Source organism: Gopherus evgoodei, unplaced genomic scaffold, assembly GCF_007399415.2.
Source record: "Gopherus evgoodei ecotype Sinaloan lineage unplaced genomic scaffold, rGopEvg1_v1.p scaffold_39_arrow_ctg1, whole genome shotgun sequence".
Classification (NCBI taxonomy): domain Eukaryota; kingdom Metazoa; phylum Chordata; order Testudines; family Testudinidae; genus Gopherus; species Gopherus evgoodei.
In genome coordinates, this window is record NW_022060060.1 from 3,361,727 (window position 1) to 3,388,052 (window position 26,326).

Below are 26,326 nucleotides of genomic sequence, written 5' to 3' on the forward strand. Positions count from 1 at the left end.
GTAAACAAGATGGCCGCCAAGACATCAGTATTCGTCACTAATTAAGATGGACGCCAAGTATGCCCCAGTCAAAAATGGCCGCCATGGAGGCTTTAAAACCAAGATGGCCGTCGTTTGCCAGTAAATAAGATGGCTGTTTTTAAAAAACAAAAGATAACCAAGATGGCGGCGTTCAAAATTACCCCTAACCAAGATGGCCGCTCTGTACACATCCATAACCAAGATGGTCGTCGCTTGCCAGTATACGTGATGGCGGCGGCGGATTCGCGGTGTGGGCAGAAACAGGAATTGTTCGCTCCTTATCTCCATCCCCCCGAGGCACTTCCGGTTACTCGTGACCACGCGGTCCGCCTGAGCAGCGTCGGTCTGTCCGGTGCTCGGGGCTGCCTGAGCGGGGAAGGGCAGCGGGGCCGGAGACCGCGCCCGGCCGGGCCGGCCCGGACTATGTCGGACACGTGGAGCTCGATCCAGGCCCACAAGAAGCAGCTGGACTCGCTGCGGGAGCGGCTCCAGCGGCGGCGGAAACAGGATCCGCTGGGTGAGCGGGTGGGGGGCGCGGGGAAAGGGCAGAGCGGGACCATGGAGTTCAGGGGTCAAAGGGCACGGAATCAGGGGCCAATCCTAGAGCATTGGTGATGCAAGGCGGTCAGGGGGCAAAGGGCATGAAGGGGCAGTGGTGACACCAGCAGGATTCTCTGGGGGGATGGGGTCGGGGGTGTCACAGGGTCAAAGGGCAAGTGGCATGAGTGAGGGCCTAGGGCCTAGGGGATACCAAGGGGTCGGGGAGCTAGAGGCGGTGAAGGCACAGTGGGCATAGGGGCTGGTGGGGATTGGGGTTTGGCCAGGGCTCAGGGAGCTATCGATGGCGGGGGGCGGGGGTGCAGGCTAGATCCCGTGGCTGTGAGATCCAGGAGCACTGTGAGGGTCAAATGTCAGCAAGGCCATGACTGGATCAGATGGGCAGATGCAGGGGTACTGGGGGCAAGGGGCACTGCGGCAGGGGGAAATTGGGAACCACGAGGCAGGGGCAGAGGGTGGCTGCATCGGTGACAGAAGCAGAACCCCTGTGTTGAGGTCAGAAGTTAAAGGGCATTTTTGGCACAGGGCTCAAGTGGTCCCCAAAGGGCACTAGGGCATAAATGTGCTGGGGATACAGGGGGTCAGGAATCAGGATGCATTGGGCGGCAGGAGAAGCCATGGAGTCGGAGCACTAGGGGGGTCAACAACAGCTGCAGCAGGGACCCCAGCTGGACCCACTGGCACAAGGGTGAGAGGCAGTGGGGGAGGGGGCAGGACTGATTGGCTGGAGCTACGGGGAGAAGTTGGGATGCGGGCGGTTGGTGTAGTGGGTGAGTGCTGGGGAGGTTGGAAGGGGGGTGTCACCTCTCAATACTCAGATATCACCAGCATCATCCCATCTCTCTCCCTAGACCTCAGGAACCCAGAGCTGGCGTCACCTTTCCGCAGCGACAGCCCAGTGCCCGCAGCCCCCACACCCAACAGCGCAGCTAGAGAGCTGGCCACTGACCCCGAGCTGGAGAAGAAGCTGCTGCATCACCTCTCGGACCTGGGGCTGGCGCTGCCCACCGATGCCCTCTCCATCTGCCTGGCCATCTCCACGGTGAGAGCCTGGTCCCTCCCACTTGCTGCCGGTGCCCTGATGACCAGCCCCATTCTCCTCCACCGCCTGTCCATGTGAAAACACACCCGCTGTCCCCGAGCAGCACCTGCTCTGTCAACTATTTGCTGTTCCTTCGTTCCCTGGATTGGCTGATCCTCTGACACGTCCCTCATCCTCCCTCCAATTTGACCATCTTTTTCCCCAGGGGACCCTGTCTCTCCCCCTGCCAGGCACTGGGGTAACCCCATCTCTTTTCACACTTGCCCCACCCTGTGATCCTGTCTGTCCTACAGCCGGAGGCCCCTGTCACCCAGCATAGCGTGGAGAGCCTGCTACAGAAGTTTGCAGCTCAGGAGCTGATTGAGGTGCGCCGGGGGCTGCTGCAGGATGACGAGGAGCAGCCCACCCTGGTCACCTATGCTGACCACTCCAAGCTCTCTGCCATGATGGGCGCTGTGGCTGAGCGGAAGGGCCCTGCTGAGCCAGGCAGCGCTGGGGGCCAGAAGCGCTGGGCGGAGCAGGATGCTGGGGGTGCTGTTCCTTCCCCAGCCAGTGCCACCCCCTCTGCCTTGACCACCTCGGAGCTGGCCAAGGAACCGGCCAAGAAGTCTAGGAAGCAGGCATCAGACCTGGACCTGGAGATCGAGAGCCTGCTGAGCCAGCAGTCCACCAAGGAGCAGCAGAGCAAGAAGGTACCAGCTGGACACCTGGATCCTAGTCTCAACACAGGCTAGGGGCCCAGTGTTGGGGGATCTCACCATGGTTCTGGGAGGGGAGTGGGGTCTAGTGGGTTAGGGTCAGGGGCTGGGAGCTAGGACTCCTGGGTTCTGTCCCTGGCTCTGGGAGACGAGTGGGTCAGAGCAGACATGATCTCAACCCTGGCCTTGGGTGGGACCCTGAGACCATTTTCTTTGGACCAATACAGTCTGTCTCCTTTTCACACCTCATTAACATTTAGTAACATTCATTGGTACAGGCTGTTGTGACCATATACGAACCCTTACCCGCTTTCCAGCACTTGAGGAAGGTCTGCTAGACCCCCATTATTCCCATAGGGAGGGGCAGGGGAGGCTGGAAATCTGGACTCCTTGGATATGGGAAGGGAGCAGGCAGAAGGGAACCCCGGATTCCTGGGTCCTTCTCACAGCTCTCCCCACACCCCAGGTGAGCCAGGAGATCCTGGAGCTGCTGAACACAACCACGGCCAAGGAGCAGTCAATCGTGGAGAAGTTTCGCTCGCGGGGCCGCGCCCAGGTACAGGAGTTCTGTGACTATGGCACCAAGGAGGAGTGTATGAAAGCCACGGACGCTGAGTGGCCCTGCCGCAAACTGCACTTCAGGTGAGAGCCTGCCCTTGGGCTGGGAATCAGGACGCCTGGGTTCTCTCCCTGGCTCTGGGAGGGGAAGGGGGGCTGGGAGCCAGGTCTCCTGGGTTCTTTCCCTGGCACTGGAAGGGGGGTGATCTAGTGGGGGGAATGGCAAGTTGGACACCCGGACTCCTGGGTTCCATGTCTGTCATATATCACTGTCCCCCCAAGGCGCATCATTAACAAGCACACGGATGAGTCTTTGGGCGACTGCTCCTTCCTCAACACCTGCTTCCACATGGACACCTGCAAATACGTCCACTACGAAATTGATGCCTGCAGTGATCTGGATGCCCCCGGGGGGCGTGACCACAGTGCTGGCCAGGAGCTGGCACTGCCCCAGGCGGTGGGTGGGGACCCCAGCATCGACCGCCTCTTCCCCCCACAGGTATCGGGGGGGAGCAAGTGTCTGGGCAAATCGATTCGGGGGTGAGGGGTTAGGCAAGAAGTGGTATGGGACAACAGGGCTGGTGGCAGCATTACAGGGGTGGGACTGTCAGGTCTCTGGGGAAGGGTTTGGGTGGTGATGGGGGGGGCAATGTGCAGCGTTACAGGCGTGGGGCTGTTGGGTCTCAGGAAGGGTTTGAGTGGCGATGGGGGGGTTCTGGGCAGCGATGGGGGGGTTCTGGGCAGCGTTACGGGGGTTCGGCTGTCCAGTCTCTGGGGAAGAGTTTGTGGTGGGGGCAATGGGGGGGTTCTGGGCAGTGTTACAGCTGTGGGACTGTTGGGTCTCTGGGGAAGGGTTTAGGGGACGATAGGGGGGTTCTGGGCAGCATTACGGGGATTGGGCTATCCAGTCTCCAGGGAAGGGTTGGGGGGGGGCAATGGGGCGGGACTGTGCTCTCTGGAGAGTGGCACAGTGGCTGGTGAGCTGTGGGATGACACAGTTCTGGGGGTTGCAATGGGGGGTGGAGGCTTCCTGCTGCCCCATCAGCGGCTAAAGGCCGTTCTCCTTGGGGATGGGGGTGGGTAGTTTTGGTTTCTCTCTGACCCTCCCCTCACCCCAGTGGATCTGCTGCGACATCCGCTACCTGGACGTCAGCATCCTGGGCAAGTTCGCGGTGGTCATGGCCGACCCGCCCTGGGACATCCACATGGAGCTACCCTATGGCACCCTGACCGATGATGAGATGCGACGCCTCAACATCCCTGTGCTGCAGGACGAAGGGTTCCTCTTCCTCTGGGTCACTGGCCGGTATGCTGGGAGGGGGCTGAGCCTGTGGGTCACTGGTTGCTATGGGCGGGGGGGGGGGGAGAGGGTGCACAGCAGAGGCTCTGGGTCACCAGCAAGCACAGGGAGACAGGTGAGCCTGCCAGGGGGCCTGGGGTGGGTCAGGCTGCAGAGGTCACTGAGTGGCTATGGGGGGAGCTAGGCAGGTTGACAGTGTGTCTGGGCCAGTTCAGCATCTCACCCCCACCTGCTGTCCCCGCAGGGCCATGGAGCTGGGACGCGAGTGCCTCAACCTCTGGGGGTGAGTGTCTGGTCAGTCCCCCTCCCCCACCGCCACTGCCCCCCGGCCCAGCTATTAATCCCCTCTCCTTCTGCCCTAGGTATGAGCGGGTAGATGAGATCATCTGGGTGAAAACCAACCAGCTCCAGCGAATCATCCGCACGGGGCGGACAGGGCACTGGCTGAACCACGGCAAGGAGCACTGCCTGGTATGGGGGAACACTGCCTGGGACCAGCTTAGATGGGGGGTCCCCCCAGCTCCTGGCTCAGCCTCTCTCTCTCTCTGTCCTGTACAGGTGGGGGTCAAGGGGAACCCCCAGGGCTTCAACCGGGGCCTGGACTGCGATGTCATCGTAGCTGAGGTAAGTTTAGCACCTCCCCATGCTCTGGCAATCCCTGCGAGGAGTGGCTAGGGCTCCTTCCCCACTCCCCACAGCTCCCCATGGTCACCCCCTTTTGCAGGTCCGCTCCACCAGCCACAAGCCAGACGAGATCTACGGCATGATCGAGCGCCTCTCTCCCGGCACCCGCAAGATCGAACTCTTTGGCCGCCCGCATAACGTGCAGCCCAACTGGTGAGGGCCCCCTCCCCCAACTCCTCCCAGGACACCGGGACCCCCTACCTGCTAACCCTGCCCTCCTCTCTCTGGCAGGATCACACTGGGCAACCAGCTGGACGGCATCCACCTGCTGGACCCTGATGTGGTGGCCCAGTTCAAGCAGCGCTACCCAGATGGGATCATTTCCAAGCCCAAGAACATGTAGGGGGCGGAGGGGACAGGGTTATTTTGTAATAAAACGAGAAAACGAACGCTAGGCCTCGCTGGCTGGGCACAGGCAGCTCCCAACTCCTGACTCAAGGGGACTCAGGCCAGGCAGCTGTGCCCCCCGGTCCCAATAAGCAGCTCACAAAGCTCCAGCCCCTCCCACTTTAATCAGCTCCAGAGGCATAGCCTGGCGTAAGAGCAAAGTCTGTGCCATCACCACCTCCCCCCCACCCGCAGGGGCCATGATCCCCCTTGGGCCCCAGCAGTGGCTGCGCTGGGTGCTGCCCGCACTCCGAACAGGCTCCGTCCCGGCCGCACCGCTCACTTCACAAAGACCACGCTGCTGTTGGCGTTGCGAGAAGCCAGCCAGGCTAGGAACACATCCCTGCAAAGAGACAGAGCGAGTGTCAGCAGGGGGGAGGGAGGGGTGCCCAGGAACATGGGGGAGGCGCAGCGCCCCCCTCACCTGCAGTGCTTGACGACGCACTCGCTGCTACAGTACTCGTTGTCCCAGTCACTGCTGCTGATGGGCAGGTTGTCGCAGCCAGAGCGCACGCAGCGGGGCCGGGGCGACAGCCCCACAGGAGACTCGGACACCAGCTCCACATCCATCTGCGTCGGGGACTCCACCTGGGCGGGGCGGCAGGGTCATTGGTTGCAGGGCGAAGCCCAGGGGTGTCTGCCCAAATCACGCCACTCTTGCCTCAGCGTGCTATGAGTTCATGGCACCCAACTGCAACCCCGTGCCCACCCCATCCCCACACAGCGCCTCTCCCGCCTCAGCGTGCTATGAGCTCACGCACCCGACTGCACCCCCGTGCCCACCCCATCCCCACACAGCACCTCTCCCGCCTCAGCGTGCTATCAGCTCACACACCCGACCACCGCCCATCCCATCCCCACACAGCGCCTCTCCTGCCTCAGCGTGCTATGAGCTCACGCACCCGACTGCACCCCCGTGCCCACCCCATCCCCACACAGCGCCTCTCCTGCCTCAGCGTGCTATGAGTTCATGGCACCCGACTGCACCCCCGTGCCCATCCCATCCCCACACAGTGCCTCTCCCGCCTCAGCGTGCTATGACCTCACACACCCGACTGCACCCCCGTGCCCATCCCATCCCCACAGCGCCTCTCCCGCCTCAGCATGCTATGACCTCACACACCCGACTGCACCCCCGTGCCCACCCCATCCCCACACGGCGCCTCTCCTGCCTCAGCGTGCTATGAGTTCATGGCACCCGACTGCACCCCCGTGCCCACCCCATCCCCACACAGCGCCTCTCCCGCCTCAGAGTGCTATGAGCTCACGCACCCAACTGCACCCCCATGCCCACCCCATCCCCACACAGCGCCTCTCCCGCCTCAGCGTGCTATGACCTCACGCACCCGACTGCACCCCCGTGCGCACCCCATCCCCACACAGCGCCTCTTCCGCCTCAGCGTGCTCTGAGTTCATGCACCCGACTGCACCCCCGTGCCCACCCCATCCCCACAAAGTGCCTCTCCCGCCTCATCATGCTATGACCTCACGCACCCGACTGCACCCCCGTGCCCACCCCATCCCTACACAGCGCCTATCCCACCTCAGCGTGCTATGAGCTCACACACCCGACTGCACCCCTGTGCCCACCCCATCCCCACACAGCGCCTCTCCTGCCTCAGCGTGCTATGAGTTCATGGCACCCGACTGCACCCCCGTGCCCATCCCCACACAGCGCCTCTCCCGCCTCAGCGTGCTATGACCTCACACACCCGACTGCACCCCCGTGCCCATCCCATCCCCGCTTGCACCCCCGTGCCCATCCCATCCCCACAGCGCCTCTCCCGCCTCAGCATGCTATGACCTCACACACCCGACTGCACCCCCGTGCCCACCCCATCCCCACACGGCGCCTCTCCTGCCTCAGCGTGCTATGAGTTCATGGCACCCGACTGCACCCCCGTGCCCACCCCATCCCCACACAGCGCCTCTCCCGCCTCAGAGTGCTATGAGCTCACGCACCCAACTGCACCCCCATGCCCACCCCATCCCCACACAGCGCCTCTCCCGCCTCAGCGTGCTATGACCTCACGCACCCGACTGCACCCCCGTCCCCGATTGCACCCCCGTGCCCATCCCATCCCCACAGCGCCTCTCCCGCCTAGGCATGCTATGAGCTCACACACCCGACTGCACCCCCATGCCCATCCCATCCCCACACAGCGCCTCTCCCGCCTCAGCGTGCTCTGAGCTCACGCACCCAACTGCACCCCCGTGCCCATCCCATCCCCACAAAGCGCCTCTCCCGCCTCAGCGTGCTATGACCTCACGCACCCGACTGCACCCACGTGCCCACCCCATCCCCACAGCGCCTCTCCCGCCTCAGAGTGCTATGAGCTCACGCACCCAACTGCACCCCCATGCCCACCCCATCCCCACACAGCGCCTCTCCCGCCTCAGCGTGCCATGACCTCACGCACCCGACTGCACCCCCGTCCCCGATTGCACCCCCGTGCCCATCCCATCCCCACAGCGCCTCTCCTGCCTAGGCATGCTATGAGCTCACACACCCGACTGCACCCCCATGCCCATCCCATCCCCACACAGCGCCTCTCCCGCCTCAGCGTGCTCTGAGCTCACGCACCCAACTGCACCCCCGTGCCCATCCCATCCCCACAAAGCGCCTCTCCCGCCTCAGCGTGCTATGACCTCACGCACCCGACTGCACCCACGTGCCCACCCCATCCCCACACAGCGCCTCTCCCGCCTCAGCGTGCTATGAGTTCATGGCACCCGACTGCACCCCCGTGCCCACCCCATCCCCACAAAGCGCCTCTCCCGCCTCAGAGTGCTATGAGTTCATGGCACCTGACTGCACCCCCGTGCCCATCCCATCCCCGATTGCACCCCCGTGCCCATCCCATCCCCACACAGCGCCTCTCCCGCCTCAGCGTGCTATGACCTCACACACCCGACTGCACCCCCGTGCCCACACCATCCCCACACAGCGCCTCTCCCGCCTCAGTGTGCTCTGACCTCACACACCCAACTGCACCCCCGTGCCCATCCCATCCCCACACAGCGCCTCTCCCGCCTCAGCGTGCTATGAGCTCACGCACCCGACTGCACCCCCGTGCCCATCCCATCCCCGCTTGCACCCCCGTGCCCATCCCATCCCCACAGCGCCTCTCCCGCCTCAGCATGCTATGACCTCACACACCCGACTGCACCCCCGTGCGCACCCCATCCCCACACAGCGCCTCTTCCGCCTCAGCGTGCTCTGAGTTCATGCACCCGACTGCACCCCCGTGCCCACCCCATCCCCACAAAGTGCCTCTCCCGCCTCATCATGCTATGACCTCACGCACCCGACTGCACCCCCGTGCCCACCCCATCCCTACACAGCGCCTATCCCACCTCAGCGTGCTATGACCTCGCGCACCCGACTGCACCCCCATGCCCACCCCATTCCCACACAGCGCCTCTCCCGCCTCAGCATGCCGAGCTCACGCACCCGACTGCACACCCGTGCCCACCCCATCCCCACAAAGCGCCTCTCCCGCCTCAGCGTGCTCTGAGCTCACGCACCCGACTGCACCCCCGTGCCCATCCCATCCCCACAAAGCGCCTCTCCCACCTCAGCGTGCTCTGAGCTCACGCACCCGACTGCACCCCCGTGCCCACCCCATCCCCACACAGCGCATCTCCCGCCTCAGCGTGCTATGAGTTCATGGCACCCGACTGCACCCTCGTGCCCACCCCATCCCTACACAGCGCCTATCCCACCTCAGCGTGCTATGACCTCGCGCACCCGACTGCACCCCCGTGCCCACCCCATCCCCACACAGCACCTCTCCCGCCTCAGCGTGCTCTGAGCTCACGCACCCGACTGCACCCCCATGTCCACCCCATCCCCACACAGCGCCTCTCCCGCCTCAGCGTGCTATGAGCTCATGGCATCCGACTGCACCCCCGTGCCCATCCCATCTCTACACAGCGCCTCTCCCGCCTCAGCATGCTATGAGCTCACGCACCCGACAGCACCCCCGTGCCCACCCCATCCCCACAAAGCGCCTCTCCCGCCTCAGCGTGCTATGACCTCACGCACCCGACTGCACCCCCATGCCCATCCCATCCCCACAGCGCCTCTCCCACCTCAGCGTGCTATGAGTTCATGGCACCTGACTGCACTCCTGTGCCCATCCCATCCCCGATTGCACCCCCGTGCCCATCCCATCCTCACACAGCGCCTCTCCCGCCTCAGCGTGCTATGACCTCACACACCCGACTGCACCCCCGTGCCCACACCATCCCCACACAGCGCCTCTCCCGCCTCAGTGTGCTCTGACCTCACACACCCAACTGCACCCCCGTGCCCATCCCATCCCCACACAGCGCTTCCCCCGCCTCAGCATGCTGAGCTCACGCACCCGACTGCACCCCCGTGTCCATCCCATCCCCGATTGCACCCCCATGCCCATCCCATCCCCACACAGCGCCTCTCTCACCTCAGCGTGCTATGACCTCACACACCCGACTGCACCCCCGTGCCCACACCATCCCCACACAGTGCCTCTCCCGCCTCATCATGCTATGACCTCACGCACCTGACTGCACCCCCGTGCCCACCCCATCCCTACACAGCGCCTATCCCACCTCAGCGTGCTATGACCTCGCGCACCCGACTGCACCCCCATGCCCACCCCATCCCCACACAGCGCCTCTCCCGCCTCAGCATGCCGAGCTCACGCACCCGACTGCACACCCGTGCCCACCCCATCCCCACAAAGCGCCTCTCCCGCCTCAGCGTGCTCTGAGCTCACGCACCCGACTGCACCCCCGTGCCCATCCCATCCCCACAAAGCGCCTCTCCCACCTCAGCGTGCTCTGAGCTCACGCACCCGACTGCACCCCCGTGCCCACCCCATCCCCACACAGCGCATCTCCCGCCTCAGCGTGCTATGAGTTCATGGCACCCGACTGCACCCTCGTGCCCACCCCATCCCTACACAGCGCCTATCCCACCTCAGCGTGCTATGACCTCGCGCACCCGACTGCACCCCCGTGCCCACCCCATCCCCACACAGCACCTCTCCCGCCTCAGCGTGCTCTGAGCTCACGCACCCGACTGCACCCCCATGTCCACCCCATCCCCACACAGCGCCTCTCCCGCCTCAGCGTGCTATGAGCTCATGGCATCCGACTGCACCCCCGTGCCCATCCCATCTCTACACAGCGCCTCTCCCGCCTCAGCATGCTATGAGCTCACGCACCCGACAGCACCCCCGTGCCCACCCCATCCCCACAAAGCGCCTCTCCCGCCTCAGCGTGCTATGACCTCACGCACCCGACTGCACCCCCATGCCCATCCCATCCCCACAGCGCCTCTCCCACCTCAGCGTGCTATGAGTTCATGGCACCTGACTGCACTCCTGTGCCCATCCCATCCCCGATTGCACCCCCGTGCCCATCCCATCCTCACACAGCGCCTCTCCCGCCTCAGCGTGCTATGACCTCACACACCCGACTGCACCCCCGTGCCCACACCATCCCCACACAGCGCCTCTCCCGCCTCAGTGTGCTCTGACCTCACACACCCAACTGCACCCCCGTGCCCATCCCATCCCCACACAGCGCTTCCCCCGCCTCAGCATGCTGAGCTCACGCACCCGACTGCACCCCCGTGTCCATCCCATCCCCGATTGCACCCCCATGCCCATCCCATCCCCACACAGCGCCTCTCTCACCTCAGCGTGCTATGACCTCACACACCCGACTGCACCCCCGTGCCCACACCATCCCCACACAGTGCCTCTCCCGCCTCATCATGCTATGACCTCACGCACCTGACTGCACCCCCGTGCCCACCCCATCCCTACACAGCGCCTATCCCACCTCAGCGTGCTATGACCTCGCGCACCCGTCTGCACCCCCGTGCCCACCCCATCCCCACACAGCGCCTCTCCCGCCTCAGCGTGCTATGAGCTCACAAACCCGACTGCACCCCCATGCCCACCCCATCCCCACACAGCGCCTCTCCCGCCTCAGCGTGCTATGAGCTCACACACCCAACTGCACGCCCGTGCCCACCCCATCCCCACACAGCGCATCTCCCGCCTCAGCGTGCTATGACCTCACGCACCCAACTGCACCCCCATGCCCATCCCATCCCCACAGCGCCTCTCCCACCTCAGCGTGCTATGAGTTCATGGCACCCGACTGCACCCCCGTGCCCACCCCATCCCTACACAGCGCCTATCCCACCTCAGCGTGCTATGACCTCGCGCACCCGACTGCACCCCCGTGCCCACCCCATCCCCACACAGCGCCTCTCCCGCCTCAGCATGCCGAGCTCACGCACCCGACTGCACACCCGTGCCCACCCCATCCCCACAAAGCGCCTCTCCCGCCTCAGCGTGCTCTGAGCTCACGCACCTGACTGCACCCCCGTGCCCATCCCATCCCCACAAAGCGCCTCTCCCACCTCAGCGTGCTCTGAGCTCACGCACCCGACTGCACCCCCGTGCCCACCCCATCCCCACACAGCGCATCTCCCGCCTCAGCGTGCTATGAGTTCATGGCACCCGACTGCACCCCCGTGCCCACCCCATCCCTACACAGCGCCTATCCCACCTCAGCGTGCTATGACCTCGCGCACCCGACTGCACCCCCGTGCCCACCCCATCCCCACACAGCACCTCTCCCGCCTCAGCGTGCTCTGAGCTCACGCACCCGACTGCACCCCCGTGTCCACCCCATCCCCACACAGCGCCTCTCCCGCCTCAGCGTGCTATGAGCTCATGGCATCCGACTGCACCCCCGTGCCCATCCCATCTCTACACAGCGCCTCTCCCGCCTCAGCATGCTATGAGCTCACGCACCCGACAGCACCCCCGTGCCCACCCCATCCCCACAAAGCGCCTCTCCCGCCTCAGCGTGCTATGACCTCACGCACCCGACTGCACCCCCATGCCCATCCCATCCCCACAGCGCCTCTCCCACCTCAGCGTGCTATGAGTTCATGGCACCTGACTGCACTCCTGTGCCCATCCCATCCCCGATTGCATCCCCGTGCCCATCCCATCCTCACACAGCGCCTCTCCCGCCTCAGCGTGCTATGACCTCACACACCCGACTGCACCCCCGTGCCCACACCATCCCCACACAGCGCCTCTCCCGCCTCAGTGTGCTCTGACCTCACACACCCAACTGCACCCCCGTGCCCATCCCATCCCCACACAGCGCTTCCCCCGCCTCAGCATGCTGAGCTCACGCACCCGACTGCACCCCCGTGTCCATCCCATCCCCGATTGCACCCCCATGCCCATCCCATCCCCACACAGCGCCTCTCTCACCTCAGCGTGCTATGACCTCACACACCTGACTGCACCCCCGTGCCCACACCATCCCCACACAGTGCCTCTCCCGCCTGAGTGTGCTCTGACCTCACACACCCAACTGCACCCCCGTGCCCATCCCATCCCCACACAGAGCCTCTCCCGCCTCAGCGTGCTAAGCTCACGCACCCGACTGCACCCCTGTGCCCATCCCATCCCCACACAGCGCCTCCCCCGCCTCAGCGTGCTATGAGCTCACACACCCGACTGCACCCCCATGCCCATCCCATCCCCGCTTGCACCCCCGTGCCCATCCCATCCCCACACAGCGCCTCCCCCGCCTCAGCGTGCTATGAGCTCACGCACCCGACTGCACCCCCGTGCCCACCCCATCCCCACACAGCGCCTCTCCCACCTCAGCGTGCTATGATCTCACGCACCCGACTGCACCCCCGTGCCCATCCCATCCCCACAGCGCCTCTCCCGCCTCAGCGTGCTATGAGCTCACGCACCCGACTGCACCCCCGTGCCCATCCCATCCCCGCTTGCACCCCCGTGCCCACCCCATCCCCACACAGCACCTCCGCCTCAGCGTGCTATGACCTCACACACCCGACTGCACCCCCGTGCCCATCCCATCTCCACACAGCATCTCTCCCGCCTCAGCATGCTCTGAGCTCACACACCCGACTGCACCCCCGTGCCCACTGCATCCCCACACAGCGCCTCTCCCGCCTCAGCGTGTTATGACCTCAAACACCCAACGTGCCCAGCCCGTCCCCACACAGCACACCACCACCACCTGCACCGAGACACTCCCACCTCAGCAGGCTACGACTTCACGCACCCAACCACTCCCCTTACAGCACCTGTCCATTCCCCGGCGCCCAGCCCATCCCCACACAGTGCCCCTCCACCACCCCCTGTACCCAGCCTGTCAGCCCACCCCTCCATGACCCCATGCTATCTCTCCACACCGATCCCCCCATGCCAACCCTCCACAGCCCTCCGCACTCAGCCTGTCACCCATCCTGTCCCTCCACGTCACCCTTCCATCACTCCCTCACACCCATCCTGTCCCCCTCACACCCATCCTGTCCCCCTCACGCCACCTCTCCACATCCCCCCATGCCAACCCTCCACATCCCCCACTGAACCCAGCCCATCCCCCCTCCCCTCCATGACCCCCTGTACCCAGTCTGTCACCCCTCCACAACCCAATACCCCCCTGCTCCCATCCTGTCCCCCTATGCCAACCCTCCACCGCTGCACCCAGCCTGTCCCCCCATGCCAACCCTCCACCTCTACACTCAGCCTGTCCCCCAATGTCACTCCTCCACATCCCCCCTGCACCCATCCTGTCCCCCCATGCCAACCCTCCACTGCTGCACCCAGCCTGTCCCCCCATTCCAACCCTCCACCACCCCTGCACCCAGCCTGTCCCCACACCCCTCCATGACCCCCTGCACTGAGCCTGTCCCCCGTCACTCCTCCAGATCCCCCCATTCTCAGCCTATCCCCCCATGCCAACCCTCCACCACCGCTGCACCCATCCTGTCCCCCCACCCCTCCATGACACCCTGCACCCAGTCTGTCACCCCTCCACAACCCAACACTCCCCCTGCACCCAGTCTATCTCCCCACGACCCACACAGAGAACCCCCAGGTCATCTACGCTCCTCCAGTCCATCCCACCCCATGGTCTCTGAATGGGCTTGCTCTTGGCCCCGCCAGCCCCCCATTGACTGCAGGGCAGGGCAGAAATACAAGGACACAGGAGGCACCATGTCTCGGTCCAGCCCTCCCCTGTCCAGGAGCAGGACCCCCATTCCCTCCCCCTCACCTCGGGCACCACATCGGCCGTGATCATCTCCACAGGCTCCGGGGAGCCCTGGGGCTCTGGGCTGGGCCGCTCGGGACTGGCCTCCTCGGGCTGCAGGGTAACAGGCTGGATCTGCAGGGCTGGCGGAGGCAGGATCTTGATCTGCAGGGGTGGGGGCTGCTGCTGCAGGTGGAGCCGCACCTTCTGCTGCAGGGCGGGCTGCTGCATGGCCTGCAGGGGCGGCGGGGGCTGCAGCACAGCGACCTGCTGGGCAGGGGGCTGGGGTGGGGGCATCTGCTGCAGGGGCGGGGGCTGGAGCCGGGGCAGTTGCATAGAGGAGGCAGCTGCGGCAGCGGCCGCCGCAGCCTGCAGCACGGAGCGAGTGACTATCTGGGTGGCACCCGTGCCCAGCTGCAGCCCCCTGGAGGTGACAGAGGTGACGGGGATGACAGTGACCACCCCGCCCTGCGAGGACAAGGGCAGCATCTGCTTGGGGATGATGATCTTGGTGAAGCTGGGCTGGGGTGGCGGCGGCGAGCAGAGGTTCCCAGGGGTGGGCGCTGGCTGAGGGGTGGCTGGTGGGGACTCGAGAACCGGCGAGGGGGCAGGGGGCGTGGGGGCCGGCGAGGGGGCTGGAGCTGGCGCTGGCTGGGGAGCTGCTGGGGGCAGCACTGGGTTCAGGTCCAGCTCCGCCGTCTCGGCTGCCGTCTGCAGAGAGGGAGAGGGAAGATTAGCCCAAGAGCAAAGAAAGCCGGGCGGAGGGGACCATGAACAATGCAGGGCAGCCCTCTCCTCCCTGCAGCAACCCAGACGGGAGGCCTAGGGCAGAACAGACGAGCCGGAGCCTCCTGCCAGGCGGGGGAGAAGCAGCTGAAGCAGGGACCTTCTGAGAACTTGCTACTGTTTTGCTGGACTCCCTTAGCCGTTTTCTCTAACCTTCCTCCTCCTCCATCTCTGCTTCATTCCACCCTGCTCCTCATCCAACCCCCCTCTCTCCGCTGAGCCCAGCCTGCCTTCAGAACTGCAGGGCGCAGAGCAGCTGCTTGCTGCCCTCAGCCTGGGACAGGCATACAGCGCCGAGCGCAGTGAGACCCTGTGCCTGACACACCTGGATAGCCCGATAGGCCGCCAGTGCCTTGAGATACTCCTTCTTCGCCGCCTCCGTCTTCCGCTTGTAAACCTGGCAAGGAAGGACAGGGGGTGAGCAGCAACACCCACCCCCAGCTCTGGCCCTCCCCAGCCCTCACCTGCCTGTGCTCTTCCCCCCAGACCCCCACTGCCCTACCCACCTGTTTCTGCTCCTCGCCCAAGCTGTCCCACATGGAGGCCACGATCTTGGAGACCTCCCCGAAGGTGGCGTTGGGGTTCTGGCCTTTGATGGCGGCCTGTGTGTCACGGAAGAATAGGGCGTAGGCCGAGACCGGTTTCTGCGGCTCATTTGGGTCCTTCTTCTTCTTCTGCTTCTTGGCGGGTTTCTGCTTCCGCCCTACGTCCAGCACCACCGGCGCAGCCTTCTGGGCTGGCACCTGCTGCTGGAGACAGACCTCACCTTCAGCAGCACACACGGGGGAGCCAAGCACCGGGGGGGGGGGAGCGTGGAGCGGGAGCAAGGGGGCCCGGCGCGCCTCAGGGGGCGGGGGAGAGGGGGCGGGGGCGAGGGGCCCCAGCGCTGCTCAGGGGGCGGGGGAACGATGGGGGCGGGGCTGAGGGGCCCCGGCGCTGCTCAGGGGGGCGGGGGAGAGAGGGGCGGGGGCCCCGGCACTGCATAGGGGGCAGGGGTGGAGAGAGGGGCGGGGGGCGAGGTGGCCCCGGCGCTGCTCAGGGGGCGGGGGGGAGAGAGGGGCGGGGGCGAGGGGCCCTGGCGCTACCCGGGGGGGGAGAGGCGGGAAATCAAGGGGCCCTGGCGCTACCCGGGGGGGGGGAGGGGGAGAGGCGGCACAGGATAAGCAAGGGGCCCCAGCGCTGCCATGGGGCCCAGGGGGACAGCAAGGGGCCCCCTAGCGCTGCCTGGGGGGGCCATGCATCGGGCCCCCACAGCCGCGAATCTCACCCGTCTGAACTCCTCGGGCTCGTCCTCCTGCAGGGAGCTGGTGGGGGAGGGCGTGGGGGAAAGCCGCTCCTCGGGCGACTGGGCAGCAGGCGGTAGGATAGAGCTGCCCCCCAGGCTCAGGCCCAGCTGGGAGCTCAGCTCGGACTGGTCAATGGTTGTCAGCTGGCCGTGCCCCATCAGTGCCCCAGGGCTCATAGGCACGTCTATCGTGACGGGCGGGTTGGTGCTGTACTGGGTGCCCATGGAGTGATCCAGGTCCTGGGGGGCAGACACAAAGCTGGGGGGCACTGTCCTTCCCCCGAGGAAGCCCCCAGCAGCACCAGCCTCCTGCAATACCCCAGCCTGCTGCTAGAGGGCACCAGCCCTGGCCCTCCCAGTACGTACATCCCCAGCCAGCCAGTGTAGGGCCCAGGCTCCTCCCCAGCCCACAGCCAAGCACTACAGGGCAGTGCCTTGCAAGGCAGCCTGCCCTCCCCTGCCCAGCCCAGCCCCTCACCATGGCCAGCCCCCCTGCCAGGAGCCCGCTGCCCTGCTCCATGAGGCTGTGGTTTATGCCCACGGGCATGTCGAGGGCCTGCACGCCATACTGGGTGGAGAAGCCGGCGTCGGGCGCGCTGCTGGGGTCCCCCAGATCATCAAAGTGCCCCACCACATCTGAGACTGCCAGCGAGGGGTCGGCGTCCAGGGAGATGGGCGGGATCTCAAACTCCTCATCCCCCAGGCTGGGGGTGTGGAACGTCTGCAGAGAGGTCAGAGACTTGAACTCGATACCCTGGTGCCCTCTTCGCCAGGCCAAGGCCCACCCCATATCCCTGGTGCCCCCCACTACCCCTCACTTGGCCAGGGCTCAGCCCCATGACACTGGTGCCCCTCCTGCCCCCTCCCCGGTCCCAGCCCTCATCTCCCTGGTACCCCCTGCCCCCTCCATGGGCCCAGCCACATCACCCTGGGGTGCCCATCACTACCCCTCCCCCAGCCAGAGCTCAGCTCTCATCACCCTGGTACCCCCCTGCCCCCTCCCTCAGCCAGAGATCAGCCCCCATCTCCCTTGTGCCCTTCACTACTACACCCCTGGCCAGGGGCCAGCCCCCATCTTCCTGGTGCCCCATAGTGATCCAGAGGATCTGTGCCACACCCTATCTTTTAAACTGTCCCTTGGAGGAGCTCCTTCAGTGAACCAGACCCCCAGGGGGTCCCACTCTTCCTTCAGAGTCAGCCACATGGCTCCACGACCGATCCTCTGGGCTCTAGCCCCCCTGCTTCATCCCAGGAAGTCCCACGGGGACAGCAACTTTTTCCCTCACGGGTCCTTCTCACAATGACCCTCTTAGTTTCCTCTCTCTGCCTCTGCTACTCGCCCATTCCCAGGGGAGCCTTGGTCTCCGCACAGGCCAGCTCCAACCTCCAGCCATGGGCCTCCTCCCGCAGACCTTGCTCCGCTCAGCTCCCATCCCAAATCCATCTCCCATTTTTCACCCTCAGCCGCAATGCCATCTCACCTCTGCCCCTGACAGGAAGGGATGAGCCGTCCCCGTGATGGCCAGGTAATTGTCGTTTCCTCCAGGGAACTACGGGGGAGAGAAGAGATGTGGGCTGGGGAGGGAGAGAGAGCAGCCTAGCCTGTGCCCTCGGTCTCTGTGCAAACCCCAGCCCACAGGCATTCAGCCCTGTACATGGGGTGACTGGCACCCGGTCCAGTAGCAGCGAGGGGGAAACAAAGGAGTCCCAGGAGTGTTAATGGGGCTTTCCAGTCAGACACAGGCAACCACACCAGCCTCATCTGCACACACCAGATCCCACAGCTGGAAGCTGGGCCAGCCACATTCGGGCTGGAAATCAGGCACCATTGTTGTTGGGTTTTTTTTGTTTTTTTAACAATGAGGGTAATTAACGACTAGGACAAAATCCTGAGGGAAGTGGTGGAATCTCCATCTCATGAGGGCTTCAGAGACAGCCCGGAGACCATCCTGGAAGGTGCTTTAGGAAGACAGGCATTGTTGAGTTCTGGCCAGCGGGAACTGGGAGGAATTCTCTGGTCTGTGACACACAGGGTCCCTGATGGCTTTAAAAATCAATGAAAAGTCTCAGGGATTTAGTTTGAACCGTTTTCCAAACCAATTCAGTTACCCTAGTGCTGAGCCTTATAGAGATGCCCTCCTTACAGATTAAAGCAAGTACATTTCAGTTTGGGGCCACCCAAAATAACCAATTAACCAACCCAAAATAAACTGGCTTTAATGGGAAATAAGGCCATCCACGTGCTTCTGTTATGGTTTAACCAAATTTAAACCAACCTCTTAAACTAGCACAACAAGCCACCAGGCTAAATAGTGCCTTCAAAGGTTTTAACATTTGTCTAGATTTGAAAATTAATCCAGATTAAGGCAGGGAGAATTTAAACTACAACTCTCCACATGTATTAACTCTCTGCTTTGTCACAGGCTCCCTGTGGAAGCTGCGGCAAGTCACTGGGGGTTTGTTTACATGAGACACTCAGAAAAGTTAATCCAATTTAGCAAGTGTGAATTTAAAGTGGATTTGTTAAACTGCACACAACTCCTGCGTAGACAGTCTTATTCAGCATTTAAGTGGCCATAATTAACTTTACTTAACTTTAAAGTGAGTTAAGTTAAATGTGGTTTAACTAATTCACTTCAAATGAATTCATATTAATTTTCCTGAGTGTCTCATACAGAGGAGCCCTTATTCTCTCTGCCTTAGTCCCCCAGCCATACAGAGGGCATACTAGCACTGCACTGCCTCTCAGGAGCACTGGGAGAAGAAATACATTCAAGATTGTCAGGCCCTCAGCTACTCTTGAAACAGAAAGCCAATAGAAGAACTTTAGCTTGTTCCTGTGTAGCTGAATCCATTTTCATAGCAGAGCTATTCCTGAACAACTCCATGTGCAGACAAACCCGAAGCCTGCAGTTTAACCCACGGAAGCTGGGCTCAAACCAAGCCCTGGTCTAGGTTTAGTGGCAGAGCTATGTCTGTGACGAGAGTGACATTTATGCCAGAAAATCCCCACAGAAGCCACAGTAAAACTGGTATAAAAGATATGCTAGGAGAGCTTATTTTGCTTCCCGGCACAAACACTTTTATACCAGCAGAGCTGTCTCTACAGTGGCTAACATAACGCTGCTGACGTGGCCATGTTTACGTGTAGACAAGACCTGGCTCACAGCCTTTTTGTCACTAAGGTGGCCTAGGGATCTGGGATTTCAGCCTGACCCACAGGCAGAGCCACGGGGATCTGAGGATGGGATTTTACACAGGTTGAATCGAACTGATGAGAGTTTGCGAGTGGATGCTCAGGTGGGCGAGAGGATGCTCAGTTTACAAGTGTGAGTCAAACTGCCTGAACCAGTTTCACACCAGCAGGAGGCAGGTGTTGGTCACAATCCAATCTCTTCATTACTTTGGTGTAAGGCTTCGTCTACACTAGCACAGGTTCACTGGCAGAGCTGTCAAGTATCAGAGGAGTAGCCGTGTTAGTCTGGATCTGTAAAAGCAGCAAAGAATCCTGTGGCACCTTATAGACTAACAGACGCTTTGGAGCATGAGCTTTCATGGGTGAATACCTCGTGCTCCAAAACGTCTGTTAGTCTATAAGGTGCCACAGGATTCTTTGCTGCTTTGGCAGAGCTGGACACCAGCGCAGCTCTGCTGCCAATGCTGCCCTAGCAGGGATGCGTCTGATGCCAGCCCAAGAGAAACAGCATTTAAACAAGACACAGCTCAGGTCAGGTCCCAGCACCAAACGAGCTGCACCAGCAAATGTGCTTTTGTGTTGGCATCACCACACCCCGGGGGTCCCAGCTCCATTATTCTGAGGGGAGAGGAGCAGGTGTGTGTGTTACACATGGACGATGGCAAAACTTTTACATGCGGAACAGGTCTGAGCCTCTGAATTCAGCACTACCCAACGACCTCCCAAGCCTCCCACAACCACCCCCTAGGCCCCCAACTAATCCCATCCCCAGCCCTCTGCAACCAACCCCATCTCCCCAGCCCCCCACAACCACCCCCAAGCCCCTACAACCGCCCCCAACCACCCCCCACCCCTGATACCTCCCCAGCCCGCCACAAACACTCCTCTGCAACCAACCCCACCTCCCCAGCCCCCCACAACCACCCCCAAGCCCCTACAACCGCCCCCAACCACCCCCCACCCCTGATACCTCCCCAGCCCACCACAAACACTCCTCTGCAACCAACCCCACCTCCCCAGCCCCCCGCCGCCCCCTCACCTCCATGGTCCCAGCAGCCGCTACCACCTGCGAGTCTGTGAGCGACCCCGCCGAGCCCTCTCCCGGAACCGGAAATCGCCCCCCTCCTGTGCTCCCCTGTTCTTCCCCCACCGCCGCTGTTTGGCGTCACTTCCGGTGCAAACCCCAAGGGCCCCCGTAGAGTTGGGAGTGGGAGGCGGTGGGATGCCCGGGCAGCTGGAGAGCAACCGAGTTTAGCTCTCCCAGGGCTAGAATGGCGCCGGAAGTAGAAATGGTACCGGGAGAGGGATAGAGCGGTGCCGGAAGTAGAGCAGTAGAGATGGCCCTATGCTAGGGCTTGAACGGCTCCGGAAGTGGATAATAGAGTCGACATCGGAGGATGGCTAGAGCGTACCGGAAGTAGCGTAGTTTCCGTGCTGGGGCTAGTAGTGCAGTGGAGACGGGTACGGCACAGGCGGGGCTAGAGCGGCACCAGGTGCAGAGCAGTAGAGTCGGAGCCGGGGCGGGGATAGAGAGGCCCTTGGCGGACCTGGTTGGGGCATCATGTCTTACGCCTATCTCTTCAAATACATCATCATCGGGGACACCGGTACTGTGGGGGAGGGGCGCGGGGCCCGGCCGGCGGGCGGAGGGAGGGGCGGGTCAGTCCCTGCGCCGGCCCCGCGGGCCTGAGAGTCTCGTGTTGTGCCCCCAGGTGTCGGGAAATCCTGTCTCCTGCTGCAGTTCACCGACAAGCGCTTCCAGCCCGTCCACGACCTGACCATCGGTGACGGGGGCGGGCCTCCGGGGCGGGGGGGCACTGACAGACCCGGGGGGGGCAGGGCTGGGCTGGCAGGGGCTGTGGGGCGGGAGGGGGGCACTGACAGAGCTGGGGGGGCAGGGCTGGGCTGGCAGGGGGCTGTGGGGCGGGAGGGGGGCACTGACAGAGCTGGGGGGGCAGGGCTGGGCTCGCAGAGGGCTGCAGGGCGGGAGTGAGAGGCACTGACAGAGCTAGGGGTGCTGGGCTGGCAGGGGGCTGCAGGGCGGGAGGGGGCACTGGCAGAGCTGGGGGGCAGGGCTGGACTCGCAGGGGGTGCGGGGCGGGAGTGAGAGGCACTGACAGAGCTGGGGGGGGCAGGGCTGGGCTGGCAGGGGCTGCGGGTCTAGAGTGAGGGGCACTGACAGAGCTGGGGGGGGCAGGGCTGGGTTGGCAGGGGCTGCGGGTCGAGAATGAGGGTCACTGACAGAGCTGGGGGGGCAGGGCTGGGCTGGCAGGGGCTGCGGGGCGGGAGTGAGGGGCACTGACAGAGCTGGGGGGGCAGGGCTGGGCTGGCAGGGGCTGCGGGGCGGGAGTGAGGGGCACTGACAGAGCTGGGGGGGCAGGGCTGGGCGGGCAGGGGCTGCGGGGCGGGAGTGAGGGGCACTGACAGAGCTGGGAGGCAGGGCTGGGCTGGCAGGGGCTGCAGTTCGGGAGTGAGGGGCACTGACAGAGCTGCGGGGGGCAGGGCTGGGCTGGCAGGGGCTGCAGTTCGGGAGTGAGGGGCACTGACAGAGCTGCGGGGGGCAGGGCTGGGCTGGCAGGGGCTGCAGTTCGGGAGTGAGGGGCACTGACAGAGCTAGGGGTGCTGGGCTGGCAGGGGGCTGCAGGGCACGAGGGGGGCACTGACAGAGCTGGGGGGCAGGGCTGGGCTGGCAGGGGCTGCGGGGCGGGAGTGAGGGGCACTGACAGAGCTGGGGGGGGCAGGGCTAGGCTGGCAGGGGCTGCGGGGCGGGAGTGAGGGGCACTGACAGAGCTGGCGAGGCTGGCCTGGCAGAGGCTGCGGATCAGGAGTGAGGGGCACTGACAGAGCTAGGGGAGCTGGGCTGGCAGAGGGCTGCAGGGCGGGAGGGGGGCACTGACAGCTGTGGGGGGCAGGGCTGGGCTGGCAGGGGGCTGCAGGGCGGGAGGGGGGCACTGACAGACCTGGGGGGGCAGGGCTGGGCTGGCAGGGGCTGCGGGGCGGGAGGGGGGCACTGACAAAGCTGGGGGGGCTGGGCTGGCAGGGGCTGCAGGTCGAGAGTGAGGGGCACTGACAGAGCTGGGGGGGGCAGAGCTGGGTTGGCAGGGGCTGCGGGTCGAGAGTGAGGGGCACTGACAGAGCTGGGGGGGCAGGGCTGGGCTGGCAGGGGCTGCGTGTCGAGAGTGAGGGGCACTGACAGAGCTCGGGGGGCAGGGCTGGGCTGGCAGGGGCTGCGCATTGGGAATGAGGGGCACTGACAGCTGGGGGGGCAGAGCTGGGCTGGCAGGGGCTGCGGATCGAGAGTGAGGGGCACTGACAGAGCTAGGAGTGCTCGGCTGGCAGGGGGCTGCAGGGCGGTAGGGGGTGCAATGACAGAGCTGGGGGGGCAGGGCTAGGCTGGCAGGGGCTGCGGGTCGAGAGTGAGGGGCACTGACAGAGCTAGGGGGGCTGGGCTGGCAGGGGCTGCGTGTCAGGAGTGAGGGGCACTGACAGAGCTGAGGGGGCAGGGCTGGGCTGGCAGGGGCTGCGGGTCGAGAGTGAGGGGCACTGACAGAGCTAGGGGGGCTGGGCTGGCAGGGGCTGCGGGTCGAGAGTGAAGGGCACTGACAGAGCTCGGGGGCAGGGCTGGGCTGGCAGGGGCTGCGGGTCAGGAGTGAAGGGCACTGACAGAGCTCGGGGGCAGGGCTGGGCTGGCAGGGGCTGCGGGTCGAGAGTGAGGGGCACTGACAGATCTGTGTACTGTACTGGGCCTGCCCCATTGGGTCCCCCTTTTGATAGTTTCTGCTGTTGTGTCTTTCTGCCAGGTGTGGAGTTCGGAGCTCGGATGATCAACATTGACAGCAAACAGATCAAGCTGCAGATCTGGGACACAGTGAGATGGGGCAGACACTGACGGGGGAGGTTGGATTCACAGTTTTGGGGAACAGTGGGGATGGGTGACACAGCTGAGGTGTGGGGGTAGGTAGCTAGAAGTGGGAGTAATGGGGCTGGGAGCTGTGGGCTGTGGTTACGCAGAGGGTGTTGGGGATTGTACTGGAGCTGTGGCGCAGGGGAGGAGGTGGGTGTGATGTAGAGGAACAGGGTGACTGGGAGAAACCAGGTGTGGGCTGGGGGAACCAGGGGACCTAGCAGGGAAGTGGAGCCAGGTGAGCAGCTGCATTCACCCCCTTTTTCTCTCATCCAGGCCGGGCAGGAGTCTTTCCGTTCCATCACCCGCTCCTACTACCGTGGTGCAGCCGGAGCACTACTGGTCTATGACATCACCAGGTAAGGCCTGACTCCCTCACCCCACACTCCTCTCTCTCATGCTCTTAAAGCCTGGGGGCCGTCTGTCCCCACAGCACCTCTCAACCCCTTCTCTGGCCCGCAGGAGGGAGACCTTTAACCACCTGACCTCGTGGCTGGAGGACGCTCGGCAACATTCCAGCTCCAACATGGTCATCATGCTTATTGGCAACAAGAGGTAACTGACGGGGTTGGGGTCCACGCAGAGTTCATGCAGGTCCATGCAGGGCAGGTCCATGGAGAGTTTTTCTCTCAAGGAGCTGAAGGAGCGGCCAGGGGGTTTCTCATCCCTGGGGGGCTGTAGGAACCCCGGGGGTGGGGGAGGGCTGATATCTGCAGGGTCGGATGGGAAGCTGGCTTTCCGTGAGGGGATTCTCTGGGCGGTGCAGGGATCCAGGGTGAAGCGTGCTCATCCTTGCCAGGACAGGCTCCACAGCCGAGGGCAGGGCTCCCAGCATGGCCTTTGGGGGCCCTAGGACTCACCAGGGCAGGACCCCTACCAAGCCATGCTCGCCCCCCACCTGTGGTGTCCCTGCAGTGACCTGGAGTCCCGGCGGGATGTGCAAAAAGCAGAGGGAGAGGCCTTCGCGCGGGAACACGGGCTGGTCTTCATGGAGACCTCAGCCAAGACATCCACCAACGTCGAGGAGGTGAGCGAGGGGAAAGGGGGACTGGGATCACGGCCTGGGATTGTCCCTTCTCCCACTCTCCTGCAGTCCACCCACCTGCTCTCCTGCCCCATCCCCCCACCTACTCTCCCACCCTACTCCTTCTTGTTCTGCCCACCCCATTCTCCTTCTCACACTCCCTGCTCTGCCAAGACAGCTGTCAGTGGCAGAGGGGACTAGAAGGTCCCTGTGGTCACCTCTCACAGTGCCCCATTCCACACCCCATTACACCCAGGAGTCCCCTCTCCTTACAGCAGGCTAGGGGGTGCATCTGGGAGCCACATTCTGGGTGCGGGGGATAGACGCCCCCAGGCCAGCCCGCTTTCAGCCCCACATGTGTTGGGTTTTCAGGCCTTCATTGACACAGCCAAGGAAATATACAGGAAGATTCAGCAGGGGCTCTTTGACATCAACAACGAGGTGAGCCAGACCCCCCCACTTCTTGTCCCACCTGGGCCTCATTGCTCATCCGCTGCAGGGCCTTGTGCCTGGGGGGTGCCCCGGCACTGCAATCCTGGATGTCTGGGTTCCCACTTCCTCTGCCAGGCATATGTTGCGGGAGTGAGTGCCCCATGCTGCTATCTCAGATGCCTGGGTCCCTTCACCTAGGGGCCAGGAGCTCTGTGAGATCTTCTGTGGGTGATGGGATCCCACTCCGAGACCCAGTGTCTTGTTGCAGGGCCTGCGGTGGCAGCACCCTCCCCTGTCCACACCTGAGTAACCTTCCCTCTCTCTTCTAGGCGAATGGCATCAAGATCGGGCCCCAGCAGCCGTCGGGGGCAGCTCCTGGCACCGGCTCTCGCCACAGCCCCCAGGGCTCAGGAGACAGCTCGGGCTGCTGTTGAGCCCCGCTTTGATGCCAGTGCCCCCGGAGTGGGGGGGTCACCCTCTGCTCCCCTGGGGCTGAGACCAGCCCACCCCAGTCCCTGGTGGGGAAGATGGCTCCCTGGCTGAGCCGTGGAGGTGGGAGGGGGCTCGTGACTCCTATCCCTACCCCTTGGAGGGGAACAGGTGTCCTCTGACACACGCCTGGGGGGTGGTTAAAGACCCTGCCCATGGTTCCACACCCCCAAACATTCCTTTTTGTGGAAGTGGGGGAGGGCAGAGCCTGGTCTGGAGTCTCCCCCCATCAGTGCCTTTTCGCTTCAGCTGCATCTCTTGCTGCCTGGGCCCCGGTGAGGCCTCTGCTTCCCTAGGGCTTGTGGGTCCCAACTGCCCCCCCCCCCACCCTGTTTGTGTGTTCCTGGCCAGGTGCCCAGCCGCCACCCCTCAGCCTGTATCGGCTTTTATTGTGTACTCCCTCTCTGTGGCTCCTCATCTTTTATTAAACATGTGCATGTCTGTAACCCGCACGCGCTGCATCTCTGATTATGGGGTGGGGCACCATGGCGTGGTCCTTCCCCTCCCAGAGCTGGAGAGAGAACCCAGGAGTCCTAGCCCATCTAACCACTAGACCCCACTCCCCTCCCAGAGCTGGAGAAAGAACCCAGGAGTCCTGGCTCCCAGCACCTGCTGCTGTAACCTCCTAGGCTGCACCACTGATGGGAGATTTATTCTCTTGTTGTCTTGGCAGGGCTGAGTTTTTCTAAGCTTCCTGGGGGCTTCAGGCACCGAGTTCCCCATTCACTGGGCACGCAGTTCCCTTAGGCAGCTCTGAACATCTGGGCCCCACGCTGACACCACAGAGGTACAGACACTGGCGATGGACAGACAGCCTACAGTAACTGGTGCTGCTGGGGGGCATTTAACAGTCAGGCCTGGGGTTT

At 63.7% G+C, this 26,326-nt stretch overlaps 3 protein-coding genes across 7 annotated transcripts; 2 read left to right on the plus strand and 1 right to left on the minus strand.

Moving 5' to 3' along the window:
• Nucleotides 1-333: 333 nt before the first annotated feature.
• On the plus strand, nucleotides 334-5,250 carry METTL3 (methyltransferase like 3). 2 transcript variants are annotated; one of them, XM_030545742.1, is made up of 11 exons: nucleotides 334-538; nucleotides 1,431-1,621; nucleotides 1,915-2,313; nucleotides 2,786-2,961; nucleotides 3,160-3,376; nucleotides 3,996-4,183; nucleotides 4,422-4,460; nucleotides 4,540-4,648; nucleotides 4,736-4,801; nucleotides 4,902-5,014; nucleotides 5,093-5,250. In XM_030545742.1, exons 1-11 carry the CDS (start codon nucleotides 445-447, stop codon nucleotides 5,202-5,204), a joined length of 1,704 nt encoding a protein of 567 aa, XP_030401602.1. In that variant the 5' UTR covers nucleotides 334-444; the 3' UTR covers nucleotides 5,205-5,250. The 2 variants fall into 2 exon arrangements, with proteins under 2 accessions (XP_030401602.1, XP_030401603.1); XM_030545743.1 differs by lacking the exon at nucleotides 334-538 and adding an exon at nucleotides 1,087-1,267.
• A 104-nt stretch (nucleotides 5,251-5,354) lies between these two features.
• TOX4 (TOX high mobility group box family member 4) lies at nucleotides 5,355-20,744 on the minus strand. Of its 2 annotated transcripts, none has more exons than XM_030545741.1 (9): nucleotides 20,651-20,744; nucleotides 17,897-17,965; nucleotides 16,894-17,136; nucleotides 16,398-16,655; nucleotides 15,637-15,876; nucleotides 15,456-15,527; nucleotides 14,369-15,055; nucleotides 5,673-5,836; nucleotides 5,355-5,591 (listed from the first exon to the last, which is right to left on the minus strand). In XM_030545741.1, the coding sequence occupies exons 1-9, from the start codon at nucleotides 20,654-20,656 to the stop codon at nucleotides 5,528-5,530; spliced, it is 1,803 nt and encodes a 600-aa protein (XP_030401601.1). In that variant the 5' UTR covers nucleotides 20,657-20,744; the 3' UTR covers nucleotides 5,355-5,527. The 2 variants fall into 2 exon arrangements, with proteins under 2 accessions (XP_030401601.1, XP_030401600.1); XM_030545740.1 differs by having other exon boundaries at nucleotides 15,637-15,879.
• A 237-nt stretch (nucleotides 20,745-20,981) lies between these two features.
• RAB2B (RAB2B, member RAS oncogene family) lies at nucleotides 20,982-25,912 on the plus strand. 3 transcript variants are annotated; one of them, XM_030545747.1, is made up of 8 exons: nucleotides 20,982-21,072; nucleotides 21,324-21,395; nucleotides 23,412-23,479; nucleotides 23,792-23,874; nucleotides 23,978-24,070; nucleotides 24,431-24,542; nucleotides 24,912-24,980; nucleotides 25,301-25,912. In XM_030545747.1, exons 3-8 carry the CDS (start codon nucleotides 23,432-23,434, stop codon nucleotides 25,403-25,405), a joined length of 510 nt encoding a protein of 169 aa, XP_030401607.1. In that variant the 5' UTR covers nucleotides 20,982-21,072; nucleotides 21,324-21,395; nucleotides 23,412-23,431; the 3' UTR covers nucleotides 25,406-25,912. The 3 variants fall into 3 exon arrangements, with proteins under 3 accessions (XP_030401607.1, XP_030401604.1, XP_030401606.1); XM_030545744.1 differs by lacking the exon at nucleotides 20,982-21,072 and adding an exon at nucleotides 21,079-21,218; XM_030545746.1 differs by lacking the exons at nucleotides 20,982-21,072; nucleotides 21,324-21,395 and adding an exon at nucleotides 21,079-21,218.
• Nucleotides 25,913-26,326: the final 414 nt, after the last annotated feature.

Coding starts and splice junctions, on each gene's coding strand:
- METTL3 (XM_030545742.1), top strand. CDS start 445: ATGTCGGACACGTGGAGCTCGATCCAGGCCCACAAGAAGCAGCTGGAC. Junction 1,622..1,914: donor TCTGCCTGGCCATCTCCACG/GTGAGAGCCTGG, acceptor TCTGTCCTACAG/CCGGAGGCCCCTGTCACCCA. Junction 2,314..2,785: donor AGGAGCAGCAGAGCAAGAAG/GTACCAGCTGGA, acceptor CCCACACCCCAG/GTGAGCCAGGAGATCCTGGA.
- TOX4 (XM_030545740.1), bottom strand. Junction 16,656..16,893: donor TGGCAGGGGGGCTGGCCATG/GTGAGGGGCTGG, acceptor TCTGCCCCCCAG/GACCTGGATCACTCCATGGG. Junction 5,592..5,672: donor TGCGTCGTCAAGCACTGCAG/GTGAGGGGGGCG, acceptor GTCTCTTTGCAG/GGATGTGTTCCTAGCCTGGC.
- RAB2B (XM_030545744.1), top strand. CDS start 21,173: ATGTCTTACGCCTATCTCTTCAAATACATCATCATCGGGGACACCG. Junction 21,219..21,323: donor CATCATCATCGGGGACACCG/GTACTGTGGGGG, acceptor TTGTGCCCCCAG/GTGTCGGGAAATCCTGTCTC. Junction 23,875..23,977: donor CTGGTCTATGACATCACCAG/GTAAGGCCTGAC, acceptor TCTGGCCCGCAG/GAGGGAGACCTTTAACCACC.